An 18,544-nucleotide genomic window follows, 5' to 3' on the forward strand; every position below is an offset into this window, starting at 1 on the left:
AAGTTGTGAGAGGAAGTAATATCTCTGCAGAGGTATCACATATACACACTGCAGTAAGCTGAGTAGAATTCCTAAGCTCTAGTAAAGATCTACATTGTTCCCAGGGCTTCTATAATTGCAACTGTGTTTCTTGATACTATCAAGAGAATAGGCCACCACCTGATACCCCAGGATTTACTGGGGAGGTGTCACATGTCAACCATCCAATCACCACTGTAAATAATCTGTTTATCTAAGAGATATTAAAAATATGGAGTGAAGAGCATTAGCTTGTCTTTGAAGCCCACGACTCTCATATTAGATCTTCTTACTCATGCTGCCCCTCTACTTAGGATTTTCTCAAGTCTAGTGATGTGGCAGAACAGGCAATGAGTGATTTTGACCAAAAATGGTAGGAGATCCTACATTAGCCAGGAAATCACGACTTATCCACAGGATAAAAGTCTACCAAGAATTCAACCAGTAGAATTAAAAGAAAAAATGTGCGTGTGTGTGCACATGTGTTAATATTATTAATATTTATTTTTGGTTGCTTCCATTTTTAAAAAAATTGTACCTACAAGAGAATTCTAACATCATACAATTATATCTACAAGAGTGGACGGGAAATAGGACGACGTTTTTACAACCATTAATCCACTGAACAGATAAATACATCAATAAAGTGACCACCAAATTCCTATTTTTTTGATAAAGGACAAAACTTATATGACATGGGATTTTATGAAATTATACATACTATGCAACATTAATCACTTTTCAGAAAAGTGTCCTCTGAACCCCAAGATAAAACTACACTTGTCTGATTTCCACTAAAACAATTAGAGAAACTACATTAGCCTAATTTCCACTAAGAATTTCATACAGATCGAAAATAACATGATCTAAGTGTTGATAGTCTAACATGGAAGCCGGGAGCAAGGGAGAAAGGCAGGTAGAATGGAAGACTTCAAGGAATGTTTCATGCCCCCAAATTAGTTTTCTTTGTTTTACATAAAAGCTAACTTTCAGACTTAGCCCTCAAAGCTCATTTTATAAATATAATATGTATGTGTGTGTGTGTATGTGTTTGTGTGTATGTGTGTGTGTGTATATATATATATATATATTTGCTAGTGGCAGTAGTGGGAGGGGAGAGGATGGTTCTCAACTTGGTCTATCTATGGAACTTCTGGTGGAACATGAAAGAGTTAAGTTAAAGGAGGAATAAAAATTTTGCGTGTGGGTGCTTGAAGAATGAGAATCAAGGAGTTCCTGCCACCTAACCATGTAACCCTGAGTGGCCTGGTGAGCTGTGGGCTGCATGGAACACAAAGGAGTCCTTCTCCAGGCTTTGCAGTGTTGTGGTTTAGAAAGTGGTTGCAGGGGCAAAAAACATCAGTGAAGATCGCTGGGGGCAAGATTATTTGCTTAGGACCTAGGAGAACCACCAACAGTAATGATGATAATTTGATCATTATAGCTAACACTTATTGAGTGCTTACAATAGCGGGGTACTCCTCTGCACATTTATATGCATACGTACATATATGCACATACAGACATATAGAAATATACATATATATATAGACAGAGAGTTAATTTAATTTTCACAACAACTTTATTAGGTAAATGTCATTATTACCTGCACTGAGGTTTGCAGCCAAAACCTCACCATGTAATGCCGTGCTCCTTTGCATGGTATTGTCTTTTGTGCAGACATATTCTCCAGAAATCCTTAGACAGGATAGCTTCTGACAGAACTGGGTTAACTATTCAAGGTTCTAAATACCTTTGTGTTCTTTCTCTCAATCTTTTTCTGTCTGTCTGTCTTTCTGTCCCTATCCAGCTAGCTATTCTATATGAATATAAGATATGGATATAGAATCCATGACCCGTGATTATAGAATGAATAAATGATAGATGATAAAATATGTCTTTCAGAATTGCCATTGACACTAGGTTATTTCTAGTCAATCCACAGCCAAAACAAATTGCTTCAAAAAGGTAAAAAATGATAAAACGAAAAACAGGTTATTAACAGTAACAAGCCAAGCATGATGGCTCACACCTATAATCCCAGCACTTTGGGAGGCTGAGGTGGTTGGATCACTTGAGGTCAGGAGTTAGAGACCAGCCTGGCCAACATGGTGAAACCCCATCTCTCCTAAAAAATACAAAATTAGGTGGATGTGGTGGCACATGCCTGTAATCCCAGCTACTTGGGAGGCTGAGGCAGGAGAATCTCTTGAACCCAAGAGGCAGAGGTTACAGTGAGCAGAGATCGCACCACCACACTCCAGCCTGGGCAACAGAGTGAAACTCTGTCTAAAATAAAATAATAATTTAATTTAGGAACAGTGGTGATTCATGAACTTGTGCCACATACTAATGTAAGGGTACCACAGCAGATTTGAATAACAGCAACACATGCTGCTGAAATCCCAGAGGAAAACTTAAAAGCAACATGGTAGAGTAAAAGTCACACTGGGACATGAGCCAAGGCCCAAGGTTCTTGACATGGCCATACTACCTCCTAGCTCTGGGTAAGTGACTAAACCACTAAAAATCAGTTTCTTTATTTACAGACTGAGGAAGTCTGACTAAATGATTTCTAAATATCCCTTCTAGTTCTTCCATTCTATGATCCTATTTCATTACTTGAAATAAAGAGCCCAAAAGCTCTGTGGAATATTTCCATGATCTTAGAGTTGAAAAAGTTTCTCATGGTTGGATCATTTGGTACAAGCCTCTCATTTTACAGATAAGGAACCTCCTTCCTTAGAGTTCATGCTCTCTGATTCCTATACTGCCTTCATCCACAAATTTGCTGATCACTGTCTCACATTCACTTAGTAAAGACTTGATACCTGGATCTCTGGTTTTTTTTCTACCTGTGTCTAGATCATTCTAGACAACTTCAATGCCCATTAAAATGATATTCTGTCTTTGTACACTCTCAACCACCTCAATTCAAGCGATTTTCATCTCTATTTCACACAGCCATAGCCAACCTTAAAATCTGTCCACACTCCAGTGAACCTGGGCCTCCTGGTTTTTAGCACCCTCTCACCCTTATTTCCTCCAGGGAGATCCTTGAGCACTTCTTTACCTTCCAGTCTTTCAACCCCCAGCTGGCCTCCCATTCTCCTATTCATGTTAGCCTCAATGTCCAGCAACCACTCCTAATGCACTTACTCTGTCTCTCCTCCCCTCTAACTCCCATCTCTTCAATTTCTCTCTCTAGTCTGGGCTATTACCCTTTCCCTCCTAAGGTGATTATATGTCTTTCATGGTAATATCAAAAACTAAAAAGTAAAACAAAACAAAACACTCTCCCTTCCCTTATGCGATCATTCCAAAAATCTTGACTAGGTGCCTTCTGTGTGCTGCGTACTATGCTGTTTGACAGGCTGCAATAGTGAAGACAGCAAGATTCCTGCTCTCAAGGAGCTAAGAGTCTGGAGGAAGAAGTAGATAAGTCAACAGGCATTGCAGTCTAGTCAAGGGGTATGAATAGAGCAAGCACAAAGTGCCACGGAAGCACACCGAAGGGCTTGATGGTTGGGGATGGGAGATTCAGAGAAACCTCTCAGATGTAATGCTGCCTACCTAAGGCCCCACTTCTCTCCTTCCCCCTCGCAGTCAAGCTCCTGAAAAGACGGACTTTATTCAGCCTTCCTTTCCCCACTTTCCTTTCACTCCTTATGCCTCTGCAATACAGTTTCCACTCTCCCCACTCCATTGAGATCAACCTCAGCATGGCCACTGGTGGCCTACATGCTGCCAGATCTGAAGGGCCATATTAAGTTCTCCTCTCACTTACTCCTTTAACTGTACTCAACACAGTCAATATGAACTTTCTGGGCATCTTCTACTCTCCTTGGTGACTATAATATTACTCTCTTCTTTGACCATTTCTTTCCTTTCACCCGTCTGACTACAGCTTCTCAATCTTCTTAAGCACTTTCTCTTATGCTCACCTCCCCTTAAATGACTGTGCTCCCCAAATTCCATCCTTCGTCTTGTACCCTTTTCTCACAAAATCTCTTTGGATGAGTTCTTTAATTCTACATGTTTGCAATACTATCTATGTGCTGATGACAGCTACATTATATCTCCAGCCCCATCTTCTCCTCTGAGCCTTAGACTTACATATCCAGCTGCCATTCTGACATATCCACCTGGGTCTTTCCCAGACATTTCAAACCAATGCATCCCAAACTGAAATCGCCATTTTTCCCAGATGGGCTGTTTTTCTTAATTCTCCTGTATTCTCAATATCAGTTGGTGACTCAGTTAACCAACTAGTCATTAAGCCATAAATATGGCAGTCGTTTCTCCTTTTCCTTTCTGTCACCCTCCTACCTTCAGCCAGTTCTGCTTATTTATCCCCTAAATACTTGTCACACCTGCCCTTATCTCTTGATCCCTACACTACCAGTGCTCCAGTTCTGCAATTCATCCTCTCTGGGTGATTCTCTCAGCCTCTCAACTGATCTCCTCATTTCTAATATTATGCATTATCTTTGAAAAACCAGATATACTTTTTTTCTAAAAAAGCCGGCCATTCCACCCTTACACCTAAAACCTTTGTTAGCATTCTATAACCTTAAAAATAAAATTCCAGACTCCATACTACAGCATACAAGGCTCTGCATAACCTCAAACTTACCAACTCTCTAGCCTCATCTCTCATTAATTCATTCATTCGGTCAGTAAAAAAAAAATTATTGAGTGCCTACCATGTGTCAGGTGTTATTGTAGTTGTTGTGGATATACAGAGAATGAAAGAGACAGTAAACAAAAATATCAATAAAACAGATAGATAGTAGTTAGTATCAAAAAGAAAAATAAAGTCTGGAAGAGGAATACAAAATGTGTGGTAGGGGGTACAGATTTGCAATTTTAAACAGAATGGCATCCAGGCAAGACTTGAAAGATCAGGCAATATATGTATACATATATGTATATAAACACATCTCTATGCATACCAGGTACACTTCTGCCATAGAGCCTTTGCACTTTGCTGTTCCCTCCGAAATTTTTCCTTCTCAGATATATACATATATATTCAGGGAACAGCAAGGAGGCTTGGTGTCTGAAGCAGTGAGCAAGGGAGAAAACAGTAGAATATTAATTAGAGGGGTACAGTAGTACCTTAAAGGACATTGTGAAATGTTACTTTGAGTGAGAAGAGATGCCACTGGAAGCCATTGGAGGGGTTTAAGGAGAGAAGCAATATGATCTGAGTTCAATTTTATTAGGATCACTGTAGCTACTATATCAAGATTACAGTGAAAAAGGCAAGTATAGAAACAGTGAAACCAGTTAAGAGGCTATTGTGAGAATCCAGACAAAAGGATGATAATAATGGAACCAGACTGACAGGAGAGAAGTCACATTTGGAATTTACTGTTTCGTGAAGGAAGAGCTGGGAGGGGGTTGCTAATGTACTAGACATGGGATGTGGGAGAAAGTGGGGAGTCAAAGGTGATGTAAAGTTTTCGGGCCACAGCAACTGGGAGAATGGGGTTGCCATTTACCAAGATGAGAAAAATTAGGAGAGCAAATTAGGAAGAGATGAAATCACAAGTTTGATATATAAAAAGATGGGAGACTTTTTCTGTGAAGGGCCAGATAGCAAATATTTAGATTTTGGGAGTCACACATGGTCTACGTGGCAACTATACAATGCTATTGCTGCAGCCAAGGTCAATACATAAACAAATAAGTGAGCCCGTGTTTCCATTAAACTTTATTTATCAATGGTGAAATTTGATTTCACATAATTTTCACATTATAAAATACTGTTTTTTATTTTTTCAATCATTTCAAAATGTAAAAGCCACTCTTAGATCATAAGCTGTACAAAAACAGGCAGTGGGCCAGATTTAGTCTGCTAACCCCTGATATAGAGCATGTTTAGATTTCAGCAATGCAATCTATGTCTTCTAACATGTAATTCAGGGCTTCTTCCATGATAACACAATTCTTCACATGAAGTGGGGAAGGGCATTTTTCATGGCATTTTTGCCACCAGCTCAGATTCTGATGTGACTTACTTAGCAAGCCAGTGGTTTTTTTTTAGGAATGTTTACCCTATAAACATAAAGCTCCATAATATACAATAAAATCTTATCAAATTTGCCAGTACTTCAAGTACCCCCAGCTTCTCAGGAATACACTCATGCAGAAATGAAGGAATACTCTTAAAGGCATACCTTCACTCCAGTGTCAGGTACAAACAGAACCTTATTAGCATTAGATGGCATAAAGACTCAAGATTAATTATTGGAGGGAGCCGAAAACGAGAAAAATAAACTTTTTAAATTGACTGAATAAACAATTGGTCTTGTCCAATTATGAATAAAATAATTGGTCTTGTCCTGGGAGTTTCAAAAGTTCAAATTTAAAGCTTAAGGTTTTTTCAAAAATAGATTCACTTTAAAAAGAAAAGAGTCAGCAACTAGAAAAAGTATTATTCTAACAGAATAGATGTGTAGTCAGAAAAAAACTGAAAATTTTTAACAGAAGGGAAGGGAGAAAATACCAATCATAGACTTGGTCAAATACAAGGAGATTTATTGAGTCAAAGACTTGCTTATGTTCCTAGGGAGCCCAATGGTAGCACAATAATACAATCAGTGGCAGACTCAAATGATATTTTTAGAAAATCTTTTTCAATAAGTCAGTTCTGACTTTCAATCCATTCGATGGTTCATGCATGTTGAAGTTAATGTCAGTAGCTTTGGCATCAGTCAGACTTGAGGTAAAATCTCTGGGCAGCAGTTTATTAATTGCATGATCACGGTTAAGTTGCTTAAAATCTCCAGGCTTCACTTTCCTCATCTATAAAGTGGGGATAAAGATACCTACCCTACATAATATTAAATGGGATAACATTATTAGGACCTTAAGCCAAGTCCCTGGTCCAGAGTAAACGCCCAATAAATGGAAATTGGGATGTTCTTAGATATGATACGTTAAAATTCTGGAAATTAGGATATTCTTAGATGCAATACGTTAAATTCTCTTCTGCATTTCATTAAGCTTCCAATTAGAGATTAGAATAAATGTCAAAAACAGATGTCTGAAATGATCCAAAAACCTGACCCTTCACTGACTTTACCAATACATTTAGGACACAATTAGGATACCGTACCTTCTCAAAGGCACATTGAGGGTTTCTGCAAACAGCAGGTTTGCAGATAACAATATCACCATGGCAACGGCAGTTCTGGCATGAATCGGGCTTCCAAATTGTGGCATCCTGCAAAGAAGCATAAGCTCTCATTTAAAAACTGATCAGTCAAGGTATGAGCACACAAAAGCTGCACCATCAATAGTTCCACATCCTGGACAATTAAAAGACAAAGAAAAGTCACAGGCACACCACACACAGTACTTGCTGGGTGCTGATTAAACCCCACAAGGCAATATAATCAGTATAATCCATTTCACAACAGTCAACCCACGTAGCCAAAGACAAGGGGATGCGGCAGAGAGCTGTCAATACCCGGAGTAAAAATCATCGATTGGCCTGAAACCACAGGAGGACAAGTTGCTCCCTGACTTGAAGTTTCGCTTTGCTAACTAGCAGAAACCACTGGAGCATGTTTAAAGGAAAATGACACTTTTGGCTAGCACTAACCAGCATCCTAAAAACAGTATTCGCCACTAGATACTATAAGCACCACAGGCTTCATTTTTCAGCTCTTTGCTACTTCATCATCTAACATTCATCAGAAACAAGGATTTGAGTAAGTAGTTGGATTTTTAAAGACAGATGCACCAACACATGTATGAGTGACTATTTTGTGCCTGGCTGGGTGCTGGGCATATTGAGGTATAAATGAAGCATAAGTGTGGGCAGTATCCATAAGGATCTCACAAATTATTTGGGGTCATGAACATGAGAGAATTAAATAAACATGTTAATGTTACTATGTTATTACTCCACAAATTAGAAAGGAAAACAATGGTCACAAACAGAAAAGTGAACCCTGGCTCAGTTAAGGGTCTCAGAAATTCCTTCCCTATTTCTCACCTTCCCTCATGCTGAATCCACATTACAGTTGTGCCCATTTTGAAGTAACTTTGAAACCAACTATGTCACAGCTTCCACAGAAATCTGTTTCTGTCCATTGAAAGGCTGCTCTGATGACTTCAAATTGAAACACTAAAGATCCCATGGGCTGTACTGAGATTCATTTTCCCAGAGATTTCCTAGCCCAACTTCCTATTAGAGTTGAAAGCAGCCATACTGTTTGGCTAAATTTCAAACACTAAATCTTTTTGAAGAGTGCCGTCCATGTTATTTTCTGGTTTAAAAGTGTACACTGCTCAGGTGATGGGTGCACCAAAATCTCAGAAATCATCACTAAAGTACTTCATGTAAAAACCACCTGTTCCCAAAAGATCTATTGAAATAAAAAATTTTTTAAAAAACTCAAAGCCAGTCAATCAATCAATCAATCAATCAATCAATCAATGCAACTGTTTCATGGCTCATCTTTACCTCCAATGAGATAAAATTCAGAACGCATAATCTGATCCTCACCTATCTCCCCGGCCTTAACAACTTGGTCAACCCTATTGGACAACCCCAGCCTCCTCTTTCCTGGTCTCATATCTCATTCTCCCCTGGATTCCTACTCTTCCCTGACTTCCTGAGAAGAGTTTGCAACTAAGAAGCTTCTTCTGAGTCTTGACACCTCAGAGATGAATCATTCCTAACCCTTAACTGCCATTCAGGTATAGCTCTTCACTACCCCTCTGTGACCTCACTTTTTCGTGCATGCACTATTACACCATTGTTTTGTTTTGTTTTGTAACAGCATCTCACTGTGTCACGAGGCTGAAGTGCAGTAGCATGATCACAGCTCACTGCAGCCTCAACCTCCCAGGCTCAACTGATCCTCCCACCTCAGCCTCCCAAGTAGCTGGGACTCCAGGCATGCATCACCACACCCAGATAATTTTTGTATTTTTTGTAAAGACAGGGTTTCACCATGTTGACCAGGCTGGTGACAAACTCCTAGGCTCAAGCAATCTGCCTGCCTTAGCTTCCCAAAGTGCTGGGCCTACAGGCATGAGCCACCGAACCTGGCTCTGTCACACTTTATTGCACTCATTTATATTCCTGTTAGCCTTGCTGGACCAGACTGTGGGTGCCTGAAGTGGGAACTATCCTTGGCCTGGCACACTATAGATCCTTAAGAAGCAAGAGTTCATGGCTCCTAAGTTGCTTAAAGGAGGCCTGTTCCCTCCTTTCTAAACTTTCTCACCCTGTTTTCCTTAGTCCACGAGTAGTTGAAGTCCTACTAAAATACTTTAGGGAAGAGTAAGATAAGTTTCCAAGCTCCTGACAGAGTCTTCAGAACACCAACATCCAATTAGAGTTGAGATGAGCTAGGAAACTGGTGGATGCTAGCAATGGACATTTTCACACAAAATGGCAGAAACCAAATGTGATGGTTAATTTCATGTGCCAGCTTAGCTAGGCTATGGTGCCCACTTGTTTGGTCAAACACTAGTCTCAATGTTGCTGTGAAGGTACTTTGTAGAGGACAGTACCAAGAACAATCAGTTGACTTTTAAGCAAAGGAGATGACCCTCCATAATATGAGTGGACTCATCCAATCAGTTAGTGACCTTAACCACAAAAACTGAGGTTTCCTGGAAAAAAAGGGAATTCAGCCTCAAGACTAAAATATAGCATTTCTGCCCAAGTTCCCAGACTGTTGACCTGCTCTGTAATACAGTTTGAACTTGCCAGTCCCAACAATCGCATGAGCCAATTCCTTAAAATAAATCTCTCTGCCTCTGTCTTAGAGAGATATCCAATAGGACATATATGAATATATTGTTGATTCTCTGGAGAACCAAGACTAATATACCAACATTGGTGTAGATTTACATGGATATACACAACATTTCCAAGCAAAAAATAAAATCACCCTTTAAAGTCAAGAAATGCTAAATTCATAACCTCTCAGGGAATGTGCTTCAAACTCTGGGGCTTCTCCAAAGTCATTTAGGAAATGTAAAGTCTATCTGAGGTGAGATTACATTCCCAATGTCTAGTTTACAAAAATACTGAATCAAAGCATAAGAGCACCAGAACTTGGCTTAGAATACCTCTGAATTTCTTTCTTTTTATTGCTATAGCACATTCTTCAAAATTGGCAATAGTGCGACTACTACAGTCTACTCTCAACCCTAAGAGCAACGACAAGAAGGTGAGGAAAGGGGCGGGCGCGGTGGCTCACGCCTGTAATCCCAGCACTTTGGGGGGCCGAGGCAGGTGGATCACGAGGTCAGGAGATCGAGATCATCCTGGCTAACACGGTGAAACCCCGTCTCTACTAAAAATACAAAAAATTAGCTGGGCGTGGTGGCGGGTGCCTGTAGTCCCAGCTACTAGGGAGGCTGAGGCAGGAGAATGGCGTGAACCCGGGAGGCAGAGCTTGCAGTGAGCCAAGATCATGCCACTGCACTCCAGCCTGGGTGACAGAGCAAGACTCCATCTCAAAAAAATAAAATAATAAGATGATGAAAAACAAATTTTATTCCCAAGCACAATATAGTATGTTTCCTGCTGATTTTAAGAAAACAATCTTGGTTTCAGGATAGAGATTAAATAAGAATGACAACTTCACAAAGCCAGCAGCTATTATTTATTGATCACTTACTTATGCTCCCCACGCTGGGAGCAGGAAGTGCTGATCACAGGGACAATTGTGGAATAGAGGGAGGGTGGCTTTTCCCACCTCTGCCATCTTCCTGCAAGGCTGGAGAAAGTATCTGTAGTCAATGCTACACAAAGCCCTTACATACATGTCAACCCTATGAAACTGGCACTATTATTATGATTTCGATTTTACAGATGAGAAAACAGGATGAGCGAGATTGAACCAGTTGCCCAAGTTCACAGAGTTCTTAGGAGACCTAAGGACTCAGGCTCTGGAGACAGACTGACTAGGTTTGAATCCTGGTGACACCATTTATTAACTGAGTCTGTTATTGAGTTAACACGTCTATGCTCAGGTTCCTCATCTGTAAAATAGAAATGAGAAAGTACTTATTCAATAAGTTTATTGAAAGCATCAAAAGAGATGCTGTATTTAAAGATACGTGAACAGTGTCTGGTGCTTACTAAGGGACCATTAAATGTAATTTATTTTTAATCTAAATGTTTTCTATTATGTCACAGGCATTCAGCAAATGTCTTCTAACTATTTCATTTTCTCAAAGGGAAAACAGTCCTATAAGTACTTTGACTTTCCCATCTTCTCATTCCAGTCTACACAAGTAAAACCTAGCAGAGTGAAATTATTAGTTAATTAGGACCCTAGCACTTAGAGGATCCAGAACATTGCTGAATAAGGGAGAAATGAATCTATAAGTTGAGTTTTCAAGACAACTTGGGAAATTCAAAAAGTCTCTATCTCACTAAGCTGTCATAATCATGGGCCATGTCTTTGACCCAGACATTGGTTGGCCACGCCAGCTTATATGTGCTCCCTTAAGCTTGGTATGACTCTAAGTGCCAGCCATATTTATTCTCTCCAGATGCAACATTCTTACTTCTTGAGGTGAAGTTCTTCTCTCCACTTCAATTATTTTGACAGTGACCTCCAAACTCGAAAGCGAGTCCATTATACTTTTAAGCAGCCCTCAGTCGCTGGACTCAGCTTACTAAACTGTAAACAGTATCTTCTAAGAACATGGAGTAGGCTATTCACTTTCATTCACAAAACCATAGTTTTTCTTTATGTTAATTCAAAGTTTAAATGTATCTGGGGTTAGGAAGCCTTCCTGATATGTTTACATATCTGTCTTCCCAGCAGACTATGACTCTTCAAGCAAGGAGATCTCATTTGATTCCTCTTGGTATATCTCAAAATTCACTTAGCACAGTTTCTGAATGTTGGCTGAATTAATTAACAATCAACCCTGAGTTTGTTTACCCGCACAAATATCTATTCATAAGAATTGAGATACTCCAGATAGGTTGTGAGAGCTTAAGAAAACAATGTTTAAATGATGTCATTACAAAATCTTTATAATGTTGAATGTTATTACTACATTGATGTCAAACTATGTTTACAGAAAAATTTTCTTCATCTAGGTATTGGACCTATCAAAAATCTTCCTTGTGTCAGCTGGGCACAGTGGCTCACACCTGTAATCCCAGCACTTTGGGAGGTCGAGGCAGGCGGATCACGAGGTCAGGAGATCGAAACCATCCTGACTAACGCAGTGAAACCCCGTCTCTACTAAAAACACAAAAAAATTAGCTGCACGCGGTTGCGGGCGCCTGTAGTCCCACCTACTTGGGAGGCTGAGGCAGGAGAACGGCATGAACCCTGGAGGCGGAGCTTGCAGTGAGCCGAGATCGCACCACTGCACTCCAGCCTGGGCGATAGAGTGAGACTCTGTCTCAAAAACAACAACAACAAAAAATCTTCCTTGTATTAATATCTCTATGGAACTAAATAACGTGTTATGGTTAATTTTAAGTAAAATGAGTCCTTTACCAAGGCCTGGACAGATGGCCATGTTTTTCAGGTCTAAATCTTTACAAATCAATTATATGGTCACATAAAGTTGCTTTATGAAAGCAGGGAAGCTAGAGTTCCTCAACAGCTAGAACTTTGGATAAAGCCATAAAATCCAAAGTAATAACATTGTAAACTAAGTTTTACAGATTTTCCATGTTGCTATTGCAATTCCGACACTTTAAAATCCTCCTTTCCAATCTAACCCACTGAGCAAAAGAAATACTCTTAAAATAGCTTTTCACTAGAAGATAGATTAAAGGATTAGATTATGACAAGCCTAAAAAGCAATCAAAATATCTTTGTAAACAGCTTTTAATATTTTTAATAATATATGAATAAAATGTTCTTGCAAATAATATAATGCCTCCATCCCCAAATATCTCAAAGTAATAGCAAGGTGCTTTAAAAAAAAAACAACTTGTTTCACTTGGGAAAGTATTTACAGAATATTTGATTAATGCTAATAATAAACAATAAATATATCTTTAATAAGTACTCAAATTTCTGGGGGGGATTATTTACAGAATTCTAAAGAGCAGTATATCAACTGTCAACATAAATTTTCTTTCATCTAAATGGTGTAATAACCCTACTTTAATTATTGATTAATTCATCTCATTTTAAATTCCCTTGGCTTCTTAGACCAAAAGTGAGAAAGAATAAAGCTCCCCAAAAGCTGTGTTTTCAAGTTATAAAACAGTATGTAGATATAATATTTTTGCAATAAAAATATATCTATGTGCATAGAAGCAAACCATGGAATTATATACACCAGCAAGTGAGGGGTAGATAATTCTGTGTGTGAGTTCCAGATGATTTTTTGTTTTCCTTTATCCTTATCTGTATTTTCCATTTTTCAACAACAAAGATATATAACTTATATATATATAATTTATGTGATCTTTTGAAGTTACTTTTAAAATATAAGGTGCCCAGGCACAGTGGCTCACGCCTGTAATCCCAGCACTTTGGGAGACCAAGGAGGGTGAATCACAAGGTCAGGAGTTTGAGACCAGCCTGGCCAACATGGTGAAGCTCGTCTCTACTAAAAATAGAAAAAAAATTGCTGGGCGTGGTGGCAGGCGCCTGTAATCCCAGCTACTCAGGAGGCTGAGGCAGGAGAATCGTTTGAACCCAGGAGGTGGAGGTTGCAGTGAGCCGAGTTCGTGCCACTGCACTACAGCACTGGCAACAGTGTGAGACTCTGTCTCAAAAAAATAGTAACAGTAAAATGAAATATAAGGTAAAAAAACAAAAAATGTTATGCTTTTTTCCCCAGTCTACTATACGTAGATAGACTCTGGACTACAGAGTTGAAATGTCATGGAGGAGGGAATTTAAATAAAAACCACTTAGCAAATACATAACAGTAGCAATTTATCTAAATTTCCTGAGCTATCCCCAAACCTTCTTGTACTCAGTAAAATTTTTAAAAATTAACAATGTTTCCTACTTGCCCTTCAAAGCAGGGAACAGTATGCAATATTCAACTAAGTCTCATGTCTTCATTTCTGGAGGTTCATTTTCCTGACAAGTCTGGTTTTCAGGAAAGATAATCTATAAAAAAGGATTCTTTGACCCAGCTCCCATTCGGGCACAGAAATAATGGTCCTTGTTTGTCAGGGAACCATAAAGAAATGAATCAATAACTTTCATAAGGTTATTTTAGAGTGCAATTCTTTCCCCAAGTGCCCTTCTTCAGACACCTTAGATAAACAATACCTTTTCCATTTGTTCTCAATTTAAAGTTCATGTAAAGCTCCTCATCCTGTCCCAAATAAAAAGGAACAGAGGACACTTACCGTTAAGAAAAGATGTGAGACTTTGTATTTACATTAAATTCTCTCCTTTCAGGAGGAGCAAATACAGGTTAATTAAAAAACAAAATTGTGATCCACTTCCTGTTTGAGACCTATTTCAAAGGCTTGTTTCATATAATACCCCCTTAAGGAGTTTCTTGTTTTACACATCAAAAACCTAAGTAGTTTCCCATTTCAGCATCCTGGCATGATTAGCTTGTACCTGATCTCCTCCTCCAGCTGTCTTAAAATGATAAACCTGAAGGCATAGCTATAAGAGTATCAACTTGTATACAGAAACAACAGCGTGAATCACAGATGAAAAGATTGCTGCTAATTATAGCTTAAAAATGTTTTTGTGCAAAAGACCCTGAACAACATAGTAAGTTAGCATCATGCTTTGGTACAGAAGTCTTAGAATAGTATGGTGCCAAGGGTGGAGGCAGGGAGACGGAAGGAAAGGGACAAGCTACCTCCAAGTGCTTCCCAGGTCCTCCACATACTCATGATGGTACAACTTCTCACAGCGTCCTGTGAAACTGACATCATGACTCTGATTTTATAAATGAGGGAATAAGGTGCAAAAAGGCAGAGTGAATTGTCCAGAGCTCAGCTATTACGAGCTAATAGGAGCGGCTAGATCTGGGATTCAAACCCAGCCTTTTTTTTTTTTTAAATTCTGTGCTGTTATCATATAATATCAATAACAATGCCTTATATTGTATAGCAGTCTTACCATTTCAAATCTCTCTTACTTCTACTCTCTGACTTTAACAGACTACCCAGGTGGGACACACTAGGGCAGTGCTGCCTACATTTACAGATAAAGGGACTGTGAAGCTTAAGTGACTTACTTGCCCAATATGTTCGCATGCCTGCAACAGCATACTCCCACCCTTCTTAATCTAACTTCCACACATCCTCCAGGTCTCGGTTGAAATATCACTTCCTCGGAGAGGCCTTTTCTGCCTCCTTAACCAAGTAAATATTCCCTTACCTCATGTCTCAAAGCTCCACCTGCTTCCACAAAGCCAAGCTTAGTCCTCTCAGTTTTGTTTTACAAAGAAAAAAAAAAAAAAAAAAACAAGGACAAAGAGGGCAACTTCTGGGTCCCAGATTCTTTGGCATTTTCACCTTTTTATTTCTTCCTAAAACCTTTGAGATAGATTTTATCATTTCCATTTTACAGACAAGGAAACCAAGGTTCAGAGAGGTTAAGTAATGTCCCAAAGTTTGTAACTGATGGTATTAATGCCTATATTTCAACCAGTGTCCATTTGATTTTAAAGCTTATGTTTTTCCCACCAAACCCACCTCCATACCCACAGGCTTGATTTATGAAAATAGGTTATATACCACACTAAGTCAGGTAGCAATGCTAAAATGGTAGAATAGGTAAACTTCAGTTCAAACACAAGTTCATTTACTTCTTAGCTTTAGGACTTCACACAAATCTCTTAGCTCTTCTGAGTTTCTGTTTCCTAATATGCAAACTAAGAATAAGATTGGACTCAATCAGGTGACAGTAAAGATGAAATAAGCTAATGTACTTGTATTAGCACAGTGACTTGTCCTTAGGAAGTACTCAATAAATGTTAGCTATGAGCTTGGTCACTTGCCACAATCTAAGTCTGTTGATCACAATATTTTCTGTGACAGGGGGAGTAGGTGTAGCATTTAGAGCTATAGAAAATCTCTGCTGGAATTTCCTGCTTCCAAGATAAGAAGATAACTTTTCCATTGCTTAAAGGTTTGTACATATTCCACTACTGAGTGCTATAGAAACTATACTTCTAGAGTGGTACACACACATACACACACAAAATAGGATATCTTCAAAATATAGAATAAAATAAAATACCCAGAGAATGTGCTCCTCTTCATTCCAAATTCTGAAGCAATAGAAATACAGACTCAGTTCTGTCACTGTTCTATTTTTTACACCCAGTTTTCCGCTTGTTCTAACATAATCCTGTAATAGTGAGAGCCTGATCTAAGAGAACCCCTATGACAGATTAACCATTATAAATTCCTAGAGATGTTAACCACAGAAATTCCATTATGAGTAAAACATGTGCCTCATCTTTCCACTTTAAGTAATCCAGATATTAGGGAGACTTTACTGTAGCTTAAGCTTATAATTTCTTTCTTTCTCTATTAATTCAGCTCCCAGAGACTTCATTTCATATTCCTAAGGGAAATGGGAGAAAAAAGTAAACATTCAAAATATTTGCACATGAAATTAAATTATAGCTATGCCATTATCTCTCATATTAAAATTATTTATTTTCTTGTCGTCTTCCTCCACTAGATCATTATCATTCATTTTATAATTAGTTTTTGACTTTTCTCTCTCCCTTCCCAAGAGTAGGGACAATTTCTTTATATATAGGTAGCTTTGTATTCTTGTAGTGACTAAAACGTAGCAGGCACTTAATGTTTTTGAATGAGTTGATGGATGGATAGATGGGCAAATATTCTCAAATTTAGAGAATTGCTAACTATTTTGTGATGTCATTGCTGAAAAGTTGGATACACAGATGACAGCATTAAGTTCAACATGCTGCCCTTGAAAATCCTTGCTGCTGCAATAGCCATCTTCAATCTATGCTGTTTGAGATCTTGCCTTCTAGATTAATATATCAGTCAAGACCTTTGCTCTAAAAGTGCTTCTCTACTTCTAACTGAATGCCAGGCCAATGCTATTGTGATCTGGCATGCCACAGCTGTGTCATATCATTTAAAGCTCTGCTGCATCTTCTCAATCCCTAACTCTTCCTCTAGCCAGCCCCTTGGCCAGTTAAACTGGCCATCCACTAAATGGCTGAGAATTGTACTAACACTCACATTCAATTAGGTAAAGCCACATCCTACTAAGTGTGTTTCTAAACCTGGCAGAGGCCCTGAGTTCAAGGTTTCATTGCCAGTGACTCAGCCTCATGGTGTAACGTTAATCAGGTCTCCTACATGAGGCTATACCATCTCAAGAGGCATTTAAAAATTTGCTTTGAAGACTGCTGGTTTAGAGGTGATTCTAGCATTTAATGAACAGGGGTCCTAAATTCTAGATGTCATATAATGAGTAAGACATAACTGCACCAAGAAAAAGTGTCCCAGTTTCACATGACTTTCAAACGTCCAGACATTCATGTCAGTGAAAAATCTGATTATATATCCTAACTCTATTTTACATATAAACCCAAAGTACTTTACCGTGATGTAATAACATACACTGAATTATCCAGGGACTTAACTAGTCAAGGAAAGACTGTACTCTATTTTATTCAGAAATTAATGAAGATAATGAAAGACAATAGATACATATCTTGAAACATGTTAAATAACTACTAATATTGCCACAGATAACCAGTATCTACAAACACAATTAAATGGAAATCCTAGAACACAAAAAGTCAAACAAATAAAATTAATTTTGCTTAATGGCAGACTGGCTATACCTAAAGAAAACAAATATGAATATAAGTCAATACAAAATATCTAAACTGAAGCAGAAAAAACCAAAAGGATAAAAAACACAGAAAAGAGTGTTAGTGACACATGGAACACATTACAAAGTTTAACAAACGGGTGATTGAGTTCTAAAGACAAAATGACAGAAATGGGCGGAAACAAAATGTTTAAAAAATATGATCAAGAATTTTCTAAAACTGAAGAAAAATATCAAGATCAAGCCATAAACTCAAGAATTGCTATGAATATTGATCAGAATAATAAAGAAAACAACACCTAAGCACTTCAGAATAAGACTGCTAAAAATGAACAGCAAAGAGAAAACTCTTTAAAGCCACAGAGGGGTAGGAAATTATTTTCAAATAAAAATGCCGAAACTGATAGCTAACTTCTCCACATGTAAAAAAAAAAAGACAGAACTCAGAAGACAAATTTTTAAATTGCTGAATGAAAACAATCACTAAGAATTCTATACCCAGGAAAAATACCTTTCAAGAATGAAAATGAAATTAAGATGTTTTAAATTAATAAAACCGGTGAGAATTTGTCACCTTCAGACCCAAACTAAAACAATACTAAAGGAAGTTCTCCAGGCAATAAGAAAATGACTCTAAATAGAAACATAGTAATGTAGGAAGAAAATTAGAATAATAGGGTAAATATATAGGTAGATCTAAATAATAACTATATAAAACAAAAATAATAACATCTGGTGGGATTTAACAT

General features: G+C 38.3%; 1 protein-coding gene across 1 annotated transcript in view; it reads right to left on the reverse strand.

Moving 5' to 3' along the window:
- FRAS1 (Fraser extracellular matrix complex subunit 1) overlaps positions 1-18,544 on the reverse strand; it is a 461,949-nt gene that overhangs the window by 288,277 nt on the left and 155,128 nt on the right. Inside the window, exon 3 of the mRNA XM_032149306.2 lies at positions 7,145-7,252. Coding sequence (XP_032005197.1) covers positions 7,145-7,252 — 108 coding nt within the window. The remainder of the gene's footprint in view (positions 1-7,144; positions 7,253-18,544) is intronic.

Source organism: Hylobates moloch, unplaced genomic scaffold (genome assembly GCF_009828535.3).
Source record: "Hylobates moloch isolate HMO894 unplaced genomic scaffold, HMol_V3 SCAFFOLD_2, whole genome shotgun sequence".
Taxonomy (NCBI): Eukaryota; Metazoa; Chordata; class Mammalia; order Primates; family Hylobatidae; genus Hylobates; species Hylobates moloch.